Source organism: Zonotrichia leucophrys, chromosome 3 (genome assembly GCF_028769735.1).
Source record: "Zonotrichia leucophrys gambelii isolate GWCS_2022_RI chromosome 3, RI_Zleu_2.0, whole genome shotgun sequence".
Classification (NCBI taxonomy): domain Eukaryota; kingdom Metazoa; phylum Chordata; class Aves; order Passeriformes; family Passerellidae; genus Zonotrichia; species Zonotrichia leucophrys.
In genome coordinates this window covers 27,989,361-28,006,606 of record NC_088172.1, presented here as the reverse complement: position 1 = coordinate 28,006,606, position 17,246 = coordinate 27,989,361, and the positions used below count along the sequence as shown (strand labels likewise).

General features: G+C 49.2%; 1 protein-coding gene across 1 annotated transcript; it reads right to left on the bottom strand.

Moving 5' to 3' along the window:
* Window positions 1-533: 533 nt before the first annotated feature.
* Window positions 534-15,189, bottom strand: KLF11 (KLF transcription factor 11). The gene is made up of 4 exons (XM_064707710.1): window positions 15,048-15,189; window positions 12,387-12,641; window positions 5,286-6,279; window positions 534-3,348 (listed from the first exon to the last, which is right to left on the bottom strand). The coding sequence occupies exons 1-4, from the start codon at window positions 15,087-15,089 to the stop codon at window positions 3,038-3,040; spliced, it is 1,602 nt and encodes a 533-aa protein (XP_064563780.1). The 5' UTR covers window positions 15,090-15,189; the 3' UTR covers window positions 534-3,037.
* Window positions 15,190-17,246: the final 2,057 nt, after the last annotated feature.

Genomic DNA, 17,246 nt, shown 5'->3' with positions numbered 1-17,246 from the left:
TAACACCCAGCCTGCCATGTCCCCACCAGAGCAGAAAGAACTGGGACTAGCACAGCCACCTTCTGAATTAAGTTGTCATTTCTGCCTTATTTCTAGCACTCACTCCATGCACAGCTTGTGACACTAACAGAGCAGCACCCAGCACATCCCTTTCAGCTGCGGGAGGCCAGGCTGGGAGTGGTGTGGAGCTGGGAACTCTTGTTCCCAGAGAGCAGCCCCAAGGCCTGCTGGGGGTGTGCACCTTCTACCAAAACCACAAGATGAGTGGTGTAAAATCACAAACAAGTGAGCATTGGTCAATTTACAACAGGATCAAAAAAATCCAACCTTTACAGGGAAGTGAATTAGCTAGCCCCAAAGTCTTCCACTGGCCTAGACACACAACCTAAACCTGAAGGATTTACATAGTTCTGGAATGGACACCTCTGAAACCTGAAAATCCATGATTTTTTTTATGACTTAAAACCAGTCACATTACATACATTTTATTTAATAAAAGTTAAAAACACGTACAAAAATGCAGTTCCATTTCCGTAAAATATAGGCTCAAAATAAAAAGACTGAACAGTAGAGTTCAGGCAGTAAAGTGCAAAGACAGCAGCTATGCCAGTCATGCTTAATCCATAAATAACCCTTAGACAGCAGCAGGAAGGAACAGGCAGAGCAGACACAGGCACAGCTATTCACGCACATCCACAGGGAACGATCCGCACATCCCAGAGCGGGCTGCCAGGAACTGCAGGCCAGCCTCACCCAAACAAGGAGGGAGCAGCTGCTTTTCCACATGGTGACACACATACATGACACACTTTTAAAAGTCTGTATTCTCCAAGTCCACTGTTTCCCCCCCAGCCCCGTAATGCAAAAAACATGACAATTTATATAATTATGACAAGAGTTCCCAAATTGTTTTCTCAGGTGAGCACCATAAATAGTCAGTCTGTAAAAAAATGAAGTGCTAAACGGGCTACTAAACTGAGACAGGACATGCTTCCCCTGGTTAAAAGCATGCAAAAACAGCATCCAAAAGCCAGACTTCTTCTTCTAAGAGATTTCTGAGGGAAAAAAAAAGGAAGAGCAGCAACATCTCTTTGTTCACCACAGAAACTTGGAAAACTAGGTAGCAACAGAGAACAGCAACACCACAAGGATCCACTTCACCAGGCAAAGAGGTTCCAGCTGAGCCCTTTGGAGAGTCCAAAGCAAGGTCCACACACACCCACTGGCACGTACACTGGGATTGCAGCACGTGTCAGTGAGCAGGGTGTGGGCCTTCACAAGGTCAGGCACAAAAACTTCAGTACACTTAGCACAATACTCCAATTTAGTGCAGTTTGAAAACTTACCACTCTTAATTATAACTATAGATTTTAGTGTAAAAAATGACAAAATCTGCTTTAACTGAAACAGGTCTCTGCCAAGTCAGCACCTCCATAGGTGAGATCCATGCTTTGCCCATCCTGGGAAGCAAGACCAGGATTTCAGAGCAAAGCAGTAAAAGAGAGTGCATTCCTAGTTATCCACAGTTGATGCATATAGGAAGAACAATTCTCCTCAGTGCTCAACTAAGCTTCAGTGCAGGAGTGGCTGAAGGGAGAAGAGTCCAGAAGGAATAAGCACTCCAGAAATATTTCATTTGGGGGGGGGAAGCTGTCTCCCAGCAAAACAGCTGGTGCTTTCCTGCACTGTCAGCTCTGCTACAGTACACACACATTCCTCCTGCACCTGGGAATGGAGCAGTCTGACTGTGCTATGGGCATTTTGTTACTCACACCATGCTATTACAACACAGCACTCCTGCAGCCATTGGTTCCATTTCTTAACTATTATTACACTTTGTGTAAAAGAAAATCCATTCAACAGGGAGAGTGTATTGTTTAATAGAAAAGGGTGATTTTATACAAAGTACTGTGGAGAAGTATAAGGCCACATGAAGAGCATCATCAAGTTGACATCGTGGCTATTTCTTAACTCAAGACACAATTAGTATTTCCTCTGGTGCATTGATACAGGTAAAAGAAAGCCTTGAACTATAAGGTGCACAAGCATCCACAATACAAAAAAACCCTTTAATTTTTTTATTTCTCCTCTACTCAAAAAATATAAAGAGAGACCCACTAATTTTTCATGGGCTATCTTGCCATTTTTGCATTTTTCAGTTTATTTTGATATGTTGGTTTAGTAGGACCAAAAATAAAGCATAATTTTTAGTGTCAAAATTTCTAAACAGTGTTTGCACTTCTACCTCCATCAGAGAAGTCTGGCTCCTCCAAACTTTGCTTCAGTGGCATGTGGACTCGAGAATGCTTCTACCAACAGCCACATCAGCTTCTACTTGCAAAGGGTATGAATTCCTAAAATGTGAAGGATTTCAGCACTTGTATTCTCAAATAAGGTCATTCTGGTATGGTTTGTTTTAAAAACTACTGACTCACTTTGATCTTTGATCTACCTGCACAAGGGGGGTGCAAGAGCACTAGCCCATGGCAGGATCAGGATTTGCAAGTGTGAAAACCAACAAATATGTTATCAAATGGTAAGTGTTTATAAAACACTCTGAATGCAATAGTTTAGGTTTACTGAAAAGGAGTTTCCAAAACTCTGGGTCTCATCCAGCACAGCCCTACTAATGCAAGTAATTTGCCTGCATAACAAGACCTAAATGAACAAATACAAAATATATTTGGTATAGAAAATAGTACTATAAAAATTAAAAACCACCCTGTTTTACTGTCCATCAAAATATTAACAGCAAGCATTACAACTTTTTTTAACCTATTGCCAAAATAATTTCCAAGGAGTTCTACTTTCCTGAAGTGCTGGTGATTGCAATTGCCCAAGTACTGAAAAAAATCCAACAGGGAAGGGATGAGGAAATATGATAGATTTCTCACATAGCACTATCAACAGAGGACCTAAACTGCAGGAAACTAAAGTACACACAAACACGGGGAAAATAAAAGCCATTGCCCATTCTGCTGCTGCCATCGGAGCTCTTCCTGATCCTCAGACAGTCTGCAGAAGGCGCCTCTTCACTCTAGCCCTGGCAGGCGGGTGACGGCACGGGGATGAGCATACTCAGAGCACTGCTGCTGCTGCCCTTGGGCTTCTCTGCCGTGGCAATTCTGCTGAGCTTGCCAAGCTCTGTCTGCCAGCTGGGGGTCTTCTTGGTGGCCATGTGGCGGCGGGTGTGCTTGGTGAGGTGGTCGCTGCGCATGAAGCGGCGCTCGCACACCGGGCACGAGAACTTCTTCTCGCCCGTGTGCGTCCGGCGGTGCCGTGACAGTTCATCCGAGCGGGCAAACTTCTTGTCACAGCCCTCCCAGTTGCAGCTGAAAGGCTTTTCCCCTGCAGGACATAAAGGAAGCGTTTGTTACTTTTGAGAAGCTATGTTGCAGTCTTATCAAAGGGCTAACTTAAAATCTGCCTTGCAGGAACCAGTGAGTTCACAGAACTGCTCATATGTGCAGTCAATGTAAGATTAAGCTAAAGTTCTGTTCCAGAGAATAATAGCTATCATTTCTACTTACTTCCTTGTATCTCTCTTTAAGTGTTCTTTAATCAAGTGTGCTTTTTCAGTTGCCCAAAATCCCAGGTTAAAGAAATAGAGCCTTCATAAAGCTGCCTTATCCTCTGACTGAACCAGAAGCAAGCCCCTGCCCCCATCCCCATGCATCTGTATCTCTCTGGCTGCAGCATGTCATCCACAAATACAGGAGGCAAACAGGAAGCCTGGAATGGTGCCTCAGTGTCCTGCTGCTCCAGTGATCCAGTCCTGCACACAAACACACGAGCAAGCACTCCCAAGCAAAGCCTGTCCTGCCAGCCCCCAGAGACCAGGAATGGCAGCAAGGCTGCCCACATCAGCTGCTGCTCATCCTGGGCCACTGCTGGACATCCCACCTGTCCTGAACAACCACAGCTGCAACTACTGCCTGCAACTCCCACAGGGCTCCAGATAAACATCCACCATGTGGCCCAAGATTATGGGGACACTTTGAGGCAGAAGAGAAGGGGCCCAAACAGAAAGGACACCCCACAGGAGTGTTCTCATTTCAGGTGTTGAGAGTAAAGTCTGTGTCGTCTGGATGTGTTATGATCTAGCTAGTCAGCATGCAGAGAAAAGGCAGAAAAAGAAAGCTGAACCACTCTTCCTCCTGATCCTGTAATGGGAACTGGCTAGTGAGGGGTCAGTGTGTTTCACCTGCCACTGTATCTTAACCATGATACAGGGACACACCCAGGCTCCCTATGGATCAGCCACATGCACAAAGCAAGGCACTTGCTGATAGTCTGTTTATCCTGGAGCACCAGGTTTAATTCAGTGGCCTCTCAAGCCAGGAGCAGAAGCATCATTCTACCTCTGAACTATGGTTTACAAGAATTATCAGCTTCATGTAGAGGTTAAGCTCTTTCCCCAAAGGAACTGTAAAGACAAGCTGCCAAACTAATGCAAATCCCATCACACAAGCTGACATCCAATAAACCAGTGACTGTAGGTAACAGCAGCCAGGGGAGAAAAGCCAAGGAAAACTAAAAATAGACAGAACTATTCTATACCAATCTCCCACCATGCCTATCCTTCAACATCAAAAATAATCCCTGAGAACTCTAAGTTTTAATTTAACAAGATCCTGGAAGCAGAAAAAGGCTAAGTAAAACACATGTAGACTGTTTCCCCACTGACACAATTTATGGAGCAACCACTTCATATTAATTACAATTAATTGTCATTTACTACTAAAATTCCCCTTTTGCAACTGAATAAACTGTTACACTCTCATAGGAGCTCTGCTTCCTAACACAGCAGCCAAAAATCTCAATGCATTCCCATTTATCCTACAAAAAACTCTGGGGGAGCAAAACAACGCCAAAGAAACAAAAAAAAGCAGTTTCTGAGTTTCTCTTTTCTTTTACTCATGTGACAATTAAGACCAACTACCTGTACTGTGTTTTGCCTACACCAGACCTCGCCATGCTCCAAAACAAGGGACTTGCACAATTCATTTCCATCTAGTCCAGATGGCAGGATTCCACTTAGATCTAAACACACGCACACAGACGGCAAAACTTCACTCCAGCTAAAGCCTGTGAAATTCAGCTAACACTACAGGGTCAGCTGAGGTCTCAGAACAAAGTACATCTTGTTTTGCCTGTCCATGGAGAATGAACATTCCTTCCATCCCCGAGATGAGCAAAAGCTTCCCCATCACCTGCTCCTTCCCTTTCCCACCCCCTCCATGCAAAGAGGAGCACCCCACACAGGCAGAGCCCCCCTCACGCACCGGTGTGGGTGCGCAGGTGGGCCTTGAGGTGGGAACTCTTGAAATAGGTTTTCTTGCAGCCGGGGAAGTCGCACACGTAATTCCTCCGCCTGGAGAAGTCCATCTGGGGGGCACAGGTCTGGCCAGAAGCGATGAACACGGGAGCAGGGGCGAGGGGCAGGAGCTTGGTGCTGCCCACAGTCACCAGGGCCTGCGGGCACGGCGGCGCCTGCGGGACAGCGGGCTGTGGCAGAACCAACATGACAGTCCCCTGAGCCACAGAGGGGCCCATGAGCACAGGCTGGGGGAGCGGGGCTGTCTGGGGCAAGATGGGCTTCATGGGAGCTGAGAGTGCTGGAGCTGGAGGCTTCACATAGGCATTAATCATGCTGCTTTGTCCATTTAAAGGGATCATTTGACAGAGAACCTGGGGGCTGGAGACGGGGGCAGGTGTCACTGGGGTAGCTCTTTTTTGCAAGTCATTCTCACAATTCTTTGGTAAGTGGGTTTGTGGCGAAACAGGCCGGACCGGTAGCTGCCCTTTATTGGTCACAATATCACTGGAGTCATGTGCATAAGGCTGATGTGCCGGAGAGGTTTTGTCGATTAAATCATCCGCAGCCCACGTGTCCTGTGGCAGTCTGGAATGTTTTGGGTCATCCGCTTCACACCAGTCTCTGGAAGCGCTGCAGCCCGAAGTCACCTTTGTTTGCTCTTGCACGGCAGGAATGTGATGGTAAGCAGAACTATCACCTGTGTGCCGTATGACACTTGTTGCCATGGCCCTGCAGGGCGGAGGGGCAGGGAATTCAGAGATCACTGGCTTCTGCCTGCATGGTGGCCCCACGCTGGGAGCAGACGGCCTGGCTGTGGGAGAGGCACCGGTGGCTGAGGTGACCGAGCAGGCAGCTGTGTTTGCCATGACTGTCCTTGGCTTGGAGTAGGTCACCTGTGAGGACAGGAGCGTGGCTGCCGACATCTCAACGAAGTCAGGGCTGTGTGGAGGGGTCATGCACTGCAAAACAACCCGTAACAGTGTGCATCAGTGTAATTCCACGGCACAGTTTTCCCCTGTTTTCACTCTGAAAAATAAAATTACATGCCCTCTCCCAGATCTCAATGTGCCTCTTAGAACAAACTGAATAAAGTCTACCGCTGTGGTTTAATCCCAGAGGGCAAGGAAGTCCCATGAAGCTCACTCATCCTCCACCCCCCAGATGGATGGGAAGGAGAATCAGAAAAAGCTAAAACCTATGGGTTGAGATGAGAACTAGTTAATAATTCAAATACAGGAAAATACAATAATAAAAATATAAAAAACGCAGATAAAAAAAAGAGAGAGAAATAAAGCTCAAGAGCAACAAATGATGCAGAGTACAACTGCTCACTACCCACCTGGCCTGATCCCAAGTAGTGACTGGCCCCTCCTGGCCAACTCCCCCCAGTTTATACACTGAACACTATGCTCTATGGTATGGAACATCCCTGTGGCCAGATTGGTCAGTAGTGTCTTATCCATGTTCTCTCACAAGGCTTCTCCTCCTCACTGGCAGAGCAGGAGACACTGATAAGTCCTTGGTTTAACTGCTGCTGAACGGTGCTTACTCTAAAACATCAGTGTGTTATTAATGTTATTCTTACCTTAAATCTCAAACACAGTACTCTGCCAGCTACTAGGATGAACACTAACTCTATCCCAGGTGAAAACAGGACAATATCCACCCAATATTCTATGCATTTACATCATGCTCACACTTTTAAATACATCCCAAGTAACCACCATTACTTTTCTTGTCTTTTGATACAGGTATCATTCCCTTAGCCTATGAGCCATCCCTCTAAAACATCTGCTGAGCTCATTCATGGATTGCTTTGGGCAGGACAGGACAGGACAGATGGTGTGTTATGTTGGATTGCAGCCTACTGAAGTTAGTTCTCATTCCATCACTGCTGCGTTTGTCCAGTTTCATCAAAGTTTGTTCTTCATGAATGTGGGTGATTCCTACTGTAATACCCCTGATGTTGCGTGTAGCCAGCCCAGCAGTGGTGACATGAGTGTTATATGGCATCATATAACAGTGCCATCATATACAGTGTTATATGGCAATTAGCATCATACAATCCAAATCACTGGCTGCTCTCACACAGAACCAGATCCCCTGGAACAAAACTTTGGACTTCCCTATCTTCCCACATTACCTACCAAGTGCACCCAGGTCCTTGAGAACAGCAATCCCATGGATGGGGCTGTCATTGCCTGATGCAGGAATAACTCTGATGGTTTCCCCAGAAGCTTCTTTGTGTGCACTACAGGGACTTTATCCCCTTCTACACTATGCAGAAGTTTTGCTTGAGCACAGCTGGCAGATCCTCTAATGCTGACTGCCCAGGCAGCCTTTGCTAAATGTGTATCCCATTGTTTGAAGGTCCCACCACCCATTGCTCTCAGTAACAGCTTATTCTATCATTCAATTTTCCTGAAGATTGGCACATGATAGGGTATGTGATAAACCCACACAATGCCATGCTCTTCAACCCAGATGTCTGTGAGGTTGTGTTGGAAATGAGTCCCCTTGTCTGGCTCAATTCTTTCTGGGGTGCCCTGTTGCCATAAGACCTGATTTCCAAGGCTCAGGACAGTGTTCCAGGCAGTGGCATGGGGCATGGAATAGGTTTCCAGTTATCCAGTGGTTGCTTCCACCATCATAAGCACGTGGTGCTTGCTTGCCTGGGTGGGTTTGTGGGAGTCGGATAGAGTCCATTTGCCAGGTGTCCCCATAATTGTATTTCAGCCATTGTCCTCCACACCAAAGAGGCTTTAACTGCTCGTCTTGAATAACAGAAGTGTGTGTTTCACAACTATGGATAGCCCAACAAGAGTGTCCATGGTCAAGCCCACCCCTTGATCATCACCCCATCTACATGTTGCATTTCCTCCTTGATGGCCTCAGATATGGGCTCACCAAGCAATAAATAATTCACTCTAGAGAATCTTGCCAATCCAGATCCACCTGAGCCACTTCAATCTTAGAAGACTGATCCACCCATTGGTTGTTTTAATGTTCCTTGGTGGCCCAAGTCTTGGGTACATGAGCATTCACTGATGGACCCTTACAACCAGGCTCTCCACCCAGGCAGCAGTACCTTGCCACAAGGCAGCAGCCCAGATGGGTTTACCTCTGCTCTGCTTCCATCACTGCCACCACTGCACCACAGGGCATCTGCCACCACCCGTGAATCAGCACAGAGATAAAGCATTGGCTGTTCTTCCTGTTCAGCAGTGTCTAAAGCCAATGTTCACCTCTGCAAAGTAACTCAATTCACCTTCTCCTTCAGCAGTTTCTGTAATTTTTTGTAGGCTACACCATACAGCCACTTTCCATCTTCAGTGCTTTCCTACAACACAGCAGGAATCTAACAGGGCATACTGTTTCTCATTTTGGGGTAACTTATTATACAATAGAGTCTCTTCAGCATATGTCATCTCCTCACCAGGTGGCATCCAGGAGTCTGCCCTCTCACCAATCCCAGGAGTCTTGGAAGTAATCACTGAGGTTTCCTACTTGAGAATCCAGTGTGACCAGCAAGACCCACTCATTCCACACAGCATCAGCTACAGGATGTGTAGGAGACCCATCCTTTGCACATCCAGCCCAGCACCAGGAATCAGGATGCCAGGGGAGCTGTGTTCAGTACCAATCATTTCCAAAGCAGCTGGATGCAAGCTGCCAGTATCTGTTTTACAGCTGGAATACAGTGGGCTTCAGATCCTCTGTACCCCAACTCCAAAACTCTAGAAGCTGACCTAATTCTCCCCTGTGCCTTCTACCAGAGGTTCCAGGTAGGGCCACTTTCTTTGGCTGCAGTGTAGAGCACATTTTTTGTATCTTGTCCTGCCTGGACTGGCCCAAGGGCTGGGGCAGAGTTAATTTTCTGCATGAATTATCTCCTGTTTAAGTTGTTCAAAGGCTTGTTGTTGTTCAGGGCCCCATTTGAAATCATTCTTCTTCTGGGTCACTTGACAGAGAAGGCTGACAATCAGACTGTAATTTGGAATGTTCATTCTCCAAAACCCCACAATGCCTGAGAAAACTTGTGTTTTTCTTACTAGCTGGTAGAAATGTATCTGTTATTTTGTTAATCAAATCCATTGGGATCTGATTACATCCACCTTGCTATTTTATTCTTAAAAACTGCATCTGCTGAGCAAGCTCCTGGACCTTACTTTGTTTTATGGCAGCTTTCACAGAGATCTGGACTATTTTCTTTCCTTTCTCAAAAACTTCTGCTGCTGTATTGCCCACAGTGGTACCATCAATATATTGCAAGTGTTCTGGAACTGGATTAGTCCATGGCAAATGGTTCAAAGTTTTGCCATGTGGGTTGGGGACACTGACTTAATCTGGATCTGTGGGTGACTGTGCCTTGCTCAGGTCATAAGAAACCCCTCTGGTACAGTTAATTCCCTCAGGCAGCAGATGTGTCTCCCCACAGCAGCCCACCTGCCCAGGTGACACTGCCTCTTTCCTGAAGGGATACCTTTCCTTCACACTTGACCGAGTTGCCTCCACAGGCTGAAGACTTGTGACATTTTTCCAATCACCTCGTCAATGCTCTCTTCCCTAGGAAGTCATCCCAACTGCTAAGCTTCCCTATCTCCTAATTCCAGCTACTAGCCCCACTGGAGCAGCCAGGTGATAATGTGCACACCTGGACAGCAGCTGAAACCTCATCACATCCCTCAGGGACAGGGACTGAGTGGTTACCTCTTGTTCTGTCTCTTCCTCCATCCAGTTTTTGTGATGGCCCTGCTTCATCCTCCTTCACTAAATGACCTGACTTTGGTGTCCATTTCTTCTTGTGTACAAGGAAACTGATAATGGCCCAAGCTCATCATCCTCTGCCTCAGCTGCATCATCCCCGGCTGGGGTCTGAGTGGTCACACTGCATGTGTGATGCCAGGGTCTGAGCAGCCACAAACAATTGCTTAACCCTAAACAAGACCTGAACCACATGCCCAGCTCCTGCTCACTCACAGACCATGATTTCAGCATCCCAAGGATATTAAAAACTTCCAAAGTTCCCATGCCTGGAGAAGAAGGGGAAGATTGTGCATGTCTTCTACACAGGCTGGCTCTCTGAGGTAAAAAGGCAAACAGTGTCACTATTAGCAGCTTCTGATAGGTGGTTCCCCAAGTACAGAGGTGATGACAGAGGAGCTGAGAGCATGAAAACCAGATGAGTTTCAAGGGCAGCAGTTCTGTGCTATCACATAATCCAGTGTTACAAAGTACAACAAAATGATAACCTTAGCCCAGCCCCCAGAGATGATACCATAACACTATGGGGAAAATACACAAGATGTAAATTGTTACATAACACAACAACCCTGATAGCAAATAATTCAACACTGTGATCAACAACTAATAAACTAATAAAATGAATCCTGATAACAAATTTGTTTCAGCACAGTCTGGTCAGATCTGTCATAGAGGAGAATCAGAAAGATAAAACTCATGTGTTGACACAAGAACAAGTTAATAATTGGAATAAAGTAAAATATAGTAACAACAATTGTAAGAATAATTACAGGGAGGTACCAAAGAGAAAGAGCAATAAAACCCAAGAGAAACAAGTGGTGCACAGTACAATTGCTCACCACCCACTGGACAATGCCCAGGTCCTTCCCAACATCACTGGTCATCCCAGTTTTTATGCTGGGCATGACACTCTATGGTGTGGAATATCCTCCAGGCCAGTTTGGATCCCCTGCCCTGGCCATGCTACTTCCCAGCTTCCTGGGCACCTCCTCACTGGTGGGAATCTGAAAAGTCCTTGACCTGGGTGGGGTAAGCACTGCTCAGCAACAACTGGAACATCAGTATGCTACCAGCATTATTCTATTCTAAATCACAAACACAGCACTGTGCCAGTTACTAAGAATAAAACTTACTCTGTCCTAGCCAACACCAGGACACCACATTGCCTTATCTCATGGCCATACTGATTAAGCTCAAAAGTGTATTAATAAAAGGAGGGCAATGAGGCAGCTGTAAACCTACATAAGACACTGCAAGTATACTCACTGCACCAAAGTCTTTCATTCCTTTCTCCTCAGCAATGGGCACAGCTGTAAGAGGCTATGAGCAGAATAAACAGTCCAACAATAGATAGCACTACTCCACTTTTCTATTTCAAGCTCCCAGCAAGCCCTAGATCTTTTCTCAACGATTACCTCATCGTTTCATGGCTACCTTTTAGATAAAGACAAATGAAACTGCTCTGTCCCTTCTTATTCATCCATTTCTCTCTATGCTGTCTTCCTGCATCACCTCTTCTTCCTGCTTTCCCACTGAAGGGTATCTCCTGTGCTGCTCCAGAGACAGTGTCAGCACTGAGCAGCAGGAGATATTATGGCAGCTGCATGTCAGGCTGCTCTTATCTCAGCCTCTTTCCTCTACTATTCCCCTTTTACCTGGCAACTGCATGCTAGATGCCTACCGGTTGAAATGGGCCTTAACACTCTAAAACCCTAATGGCACCAAGCCTTTTTTGAATACCTACTTTTGTTGCAACATAAATTGAAACAAAAGAAAAAAAACTGGATTCAACCAACATTAGTCAGCTGGAGTAGACCAATGTCTGGAGAAATAACAGACTACATGTACAAACACATAATACAGAAACTAATTAAATTGCCTATTTCATAATGGCAACGTGTACTTTCTCTTACAATGACCAGTGAAGCATAACATCATCAAGCGCCTTTTTTCATACAGTGCCTGCAGAAATGCTGATGCCAAATCACCAAGGCTCACTGTGCCATTCCTACTCAAAGTGCTCCAAGGAACCTACAACAGCCATCTCGACATCCCTGTCAAATCCAATAATCTGTCAGCAAGGGCTTTCACACCTAAATTTAACAAAAGCCTCTACATTTGCTATACCAGAGACAGCAAAAAACCACAAACTCAACATGCCCACCTCACTACTCTGTGCACAGCACAGGCTGTGGCAAAGGGACACCTGAGCAAGCCTGTCTTTTCCAGCCAATTTAAAGCATTGCAGGGCTGTGACACCCTCGTGTGGGGCATATTTGTTTGGTATTCATGCTTTTCTTACCAGTGTGGATAGACAGTCCTTTGGAAACTCAGCCGGAGCCTCGGCGTGCATTGTGAAATCCCCAGAATCCGAGAAGGGCGTGAGGGGCCTTATCTTTAATATGTCAGCTTTCTGTGATCTTTGCCCCCAGGAGCTCATACAAACAAGGGCTTCAACAGCTTCGATGTCGTTCTGCTCCAGGGTGCTGCAGGTGGACCTCTCGCTGTCATGGCGCTGCCGCTCTCGGATGGACTCGTAGATGTCCACAATGTCAACCTGGGTGCAATCGGATTACCGGCTGTTAGCACGAGTCAGACACAGAACTGACACCACCCACACACTGTCTGCTCACAATGAAGGTCAACTGAAACAGATCCCATGCCCGTGGCAAGACTTTTACCAGCTGGCTCATCTCTCACTCTTCCCCGAGCAGCTCGTCTCCACACTCCCTTCTCTTAAAAAAAAAAAAAAAAAAAAAAAAAAAGAAAAGGAAGACATGTGATTTTCCAGGAAAAGAACAGATATGTGTGTGGCTCACATTTCCAAGCTTACTTTCCTGGATGACACTGCTCTGAACAAACACACCCCATGCTTCCATACAAGCATAAAAGAGGAAAATCCTGACTTTGAACCTTGTTTAGAGAAGGCTGTTTCCTGAATCCAAAAGACTATTCAGCACTAATCTCATTCTAGAAACATTTAGAAGATAAATTTCAGCTGCCGGTAAGATGCTTTAAGGTATGACCATTGACTTGGAGTACTGCACATCACAAAAGATTTTTAATCCTATTTTTAACAGGGAAGCCAGGATGGGGAAAAGATGGAAGGAAAATAGTTTTCAAAGTACAGTGGAACTGTTTGCATTGTACTTCAGAAAAGCCTGATGCTACATAGGTGCTAGGTATCTAAAACACACTCTGAGTAAAACGAAGACAAATGTAATCATACTGACATATTTCCAATTGCAAGCATCACAGAATATTTTTGTGTGCATGTGTACACGTGCAAAACACTTGACTTCTCTGCACAAGGATATCCAAACTTCACAAAGCTCTCACAGTGCTTGGCAGTGGGTCCAAAAGCTATGCTAGCCTGATGGGTTATTACTCACATGCCAGCTCAGTCTCAGCTAGGCATCCAGGCTCCTCCAGTCTTTAGACACACCAACTAACCTGAAGGCTGAGATTCAGAAGTGTGGACCAAGCCTCTTGAGCCTACTGCTGTTACACAGAGTGTTTATGTACTGCAGGAAAAAGGTTTTAACTCTAAAGGCAACACCGCACAGTGAGCATGGCCTCAAGCCCTAGAAGGAATTCTACTCATTGGGTAACAGCACATACTCTAAGTCAATGAGTTTTGTTACTGAGTTAAGTAATGTGGGATGATCCTTATTGAACAGTGTCACAAAGATGGAAAGCTGTGTTTGCACTCTAGGGATGTGCAGGCAACCCTGCTAAGCATCACGTATCAAAAATATTGGTACTGCACTCACAGAGGACTTTCACCTCAAACATGAGGTACGAGGCATGGAGATGTCACGATCTGGGGGCTGGAAGGGGTAAAAGCAATTAACACGTTGGAGAGAGACTTCTAAGAATTTCCAGTGAAAAACGGTGAGAGGAAAACACGGATGTGCGCCTACAAGCCTGGCACTCAATGGCCTGTGACACCGGGCCACGCCAGGCGAGGCTCGGCACCGAGCACAGTCTGCCAGCGCTCCGCCAAGCGCGCCTGCAAGCAGCCAAGCCCACGGGCTGATATTTTCCAACCCTACGTTTCAGGACAGCAGCTTTCCCTGAAGAGACATTTAAAAAAAATGTGCCTCGCTTCCTCAAAAAACACCCCGAAATCCAAAAAAAAACCTCACAAAAAAAGCTCTTTCTGCAGACGAGCGCTGCAGCGCGGGCTCGCCGGCTGCTGCCAGGGAAATGGGCAAGCGCGCCGGGCGCCTGTCCTCACATCACCCCGCCGGGAACGACGTGCGGGATGCGGGCACGGGCAGGGACGGGCGGGAGGCGGGCATAATGGGCACCGGCAGGGACGGCGGGATGCCGGCAGGATGGGCACGGGCAGGGACGGGCGGGAGCGCGGGCAGGATGGGCATCGGCAGGGCGGGTCGCTGGCGGGAAGGATGGGGCACGGTCAGGGAGCATGGTGGGCGGGCAGAGCGATGCGGGCAGTGCGGGTCGCTCCCGGGCAGGACCCACCGTGCAGGCAGTGCGGGTCGCAGGGCAGCGGGCGGGCGGTGCCGGGGGGCAGCGCGGGTCCCACCGCGGGCAGCGCCTCCCCCCGCCCGCAGGGGCCCCCACCCGCTCCCCGCCCCACGGCGCTGCCCGCGGCCGGGCGGTGCCACCGAAGGGAGGATGGCGCGAAAGGAAGCAGGAGGAGGAGGAGAAGGGGGCGGAGGGCAGCTCCCACCCTGCCGCCGCCCCCGCACGGTGGCTGAGCGAGGGCCGCCCCCCTTCCCTGCAGGTGACCGGAGCAACACCCGCTCCTGAGGGCTCTGCCCTGGCACTGCCGCCCCGCACCCGACGCCCAACCAAGCCGCTCCCCGCCGGGTGAGTAGCGGTCCCGGCCGAGGGACGGTCCCCGCACTGTGCCCGCCACCGAGCACGTGCCCGCGATGCACTGGCGCTGGCCATCCCCACCGCCCCCGCTTCCATCCCTCCCTCCGGTGCTCACCGCGGGCGCATCTCCCATGTCCGAGCAGGGCGAGCCGTGCATGGCGCGGCTCGGGCGGGCGGCGTTGGCAGCGGTGCTCCCGGGCAGCGGCAGCGGCGGCAGCAGGGGCGCGCACACAGCGGCGGGAGCGGCACCCGGCAGCGCCGCCTTCTCCCGGCCCCGCCCGCCGGGAGCGGCGCGGCCGCGCGCTGGGGGAGCGCTCCGAGCGCGGCCTGCGCCAAACAGCGCGGGGGGAGACGGTCCCGGCCAATCAGCGCCCGCCGCCGCCCGCGCCCGGCCAATCAGCGGCGGCGGGCGGCGTGATCGCGGCGTGCCGGCGGGAAGGGCGGCGCGTGGGCACGGCCGGCGGGAAGGCGGGGCGGGGGCGGGGCTGGCAGGGGCGGGGGAGCGCGCGCTGGAAACTGGGGGAAAGGTCGGGGGCGGGCGGCGGCCGGGAATGCCCGCGCGCGGGGGGCGGGGCCCCCGCTGGTTCCCGCCCCCCCCGCGGTGCGTGCGGCGCGGCACGAGCGCTCCCGCCAACCGCCGCCCGCGTGCGTGCGCGGGAGCACCGCCGTGCCCGCGGCTTCCCGCCAACCCTGCCAGCTTCCCGCCAACCACCGCCAGCTTCCCCGTCTGGGAACGGCGCCCCTGCTCCCGCAGCTTCCCGCCACCCGCCGCCAGTTTTGCCGTCGAGATCCTGCCTGCCACGTACGACAGGGAAGGGATCGAGTGCCTGCCCGGCCACGGCACTGCTTTGCTGGAAAAAGGATTTGAGGCCACAAACAGCCTTAAATCTCCTCCCAAAACCTGTGAAGGGTCAGTGTGATGGATCATTGAATGGTGTTGGAAGGCCTCCCCTGGGCCAGCCCAGAATGCAGCTCTTAAAAGCCTTCAAGTCACAACATATATTCTATTAAAAAATGTGTGTTGTTTGGTTTTTCCTGTCCCCAGCCCTTGTTTTCATTTTCCAGGGGCAGCCGAAGTGTGTTGGCCCAGCAGGATTTGTGGTTGTACTGAGCAGCACCAAGTGCTGGCAGTGGCGGCACCGAGCCCAGCTGGGGCAGCTCTGCATCTCACAGCCTGCCAAGGGACAGGAAAGACCTGTGTCCCCAGGGGGGTCAGACCTGTGTCCTGCAGGCCTCCGATGGCTGCTGGCTTTGCCAGCACTATCCCAACCCTGCCCCTTCCCTTATGCCTCCTAGACACAGAATGAGGACATAAAAAAGCATTTTATCCTGCTGAATTATCTCTGTTTGTTCCTTCCCTGATTTCTGAAGACGTTACATCCTCTGGTATCCACACAGAGAATCATCTTGAACCTCTGGGCACCTTCTGCTGTCAGCTTCATTTTGCCACTGGGGTTGATTTTTTCCCTTACAGTTGCTCCAAATCCCCGTCTTTCCCTGCTGCCCATGCAGTTTCTAAAGCTTCACTGCACTGTGCTCATCCCCGCTCTCCATTGCTGCAGATTTCAGCTTTTCCAGCCCTGGCCCATCCCAGCCCACCAAACAAGGAGAGAAAGGGATCTCCCCGGCCAGCCCTGTGCCGTGCAGGGGTTTCCAGCAGCTTTCTCTCTGTATTTGCGTGAGACTTGCTGTGCTGGAGCCCTGGCCTCTGCTGTGGGATGGGAAAGAAAATGCTGATAATTCAAACTGCAAATCGAGTTCTGACATTGAAGAGTTTTGTTCACAGAAGGGAATCAGTTGTGTGACAGAGAATGGAAAAAGTTTGTGAAAATGCTGTCAGTGACTAAAAAGCACAGCTGAGGTGGCACAGTGGGGACACGGGGTTCGTGCCTCTCAGTTGCATGGATCCTTTTCAAGAAAAACCTTTAGGGAATCGTAAAACTAGGAAAATACTGCTCTATTTTGCATGTTTTCCAGTTCTGCTGTCGTTGGGAAGTGACTTGTGTTTTTCTCCTTGCTGCCTGTTGTAACACATGCAGCTCCTGCTCAGAGCACTCACTCGCACAGCCTTGGTCACTGACATCAGGGACTTTTCATTGAGTCAGAGCATCAAAGGCAGCACAGCACCTCGCCAGGGAAGAAGCTGTCACAGGGCAGCAGAGTGGAATCATTTCTCCTGACTCCCAACAGGGTGTTTCCCATGTCACACACCACAGACTCTGCCCACGTGTTCCAGGTTCCCCAGGAGTGCTCGCTACAGCTCGTGGGTGCAAGACCAGTTAAAAGAAATGATGCTACAGGTCTGTACTCCAAC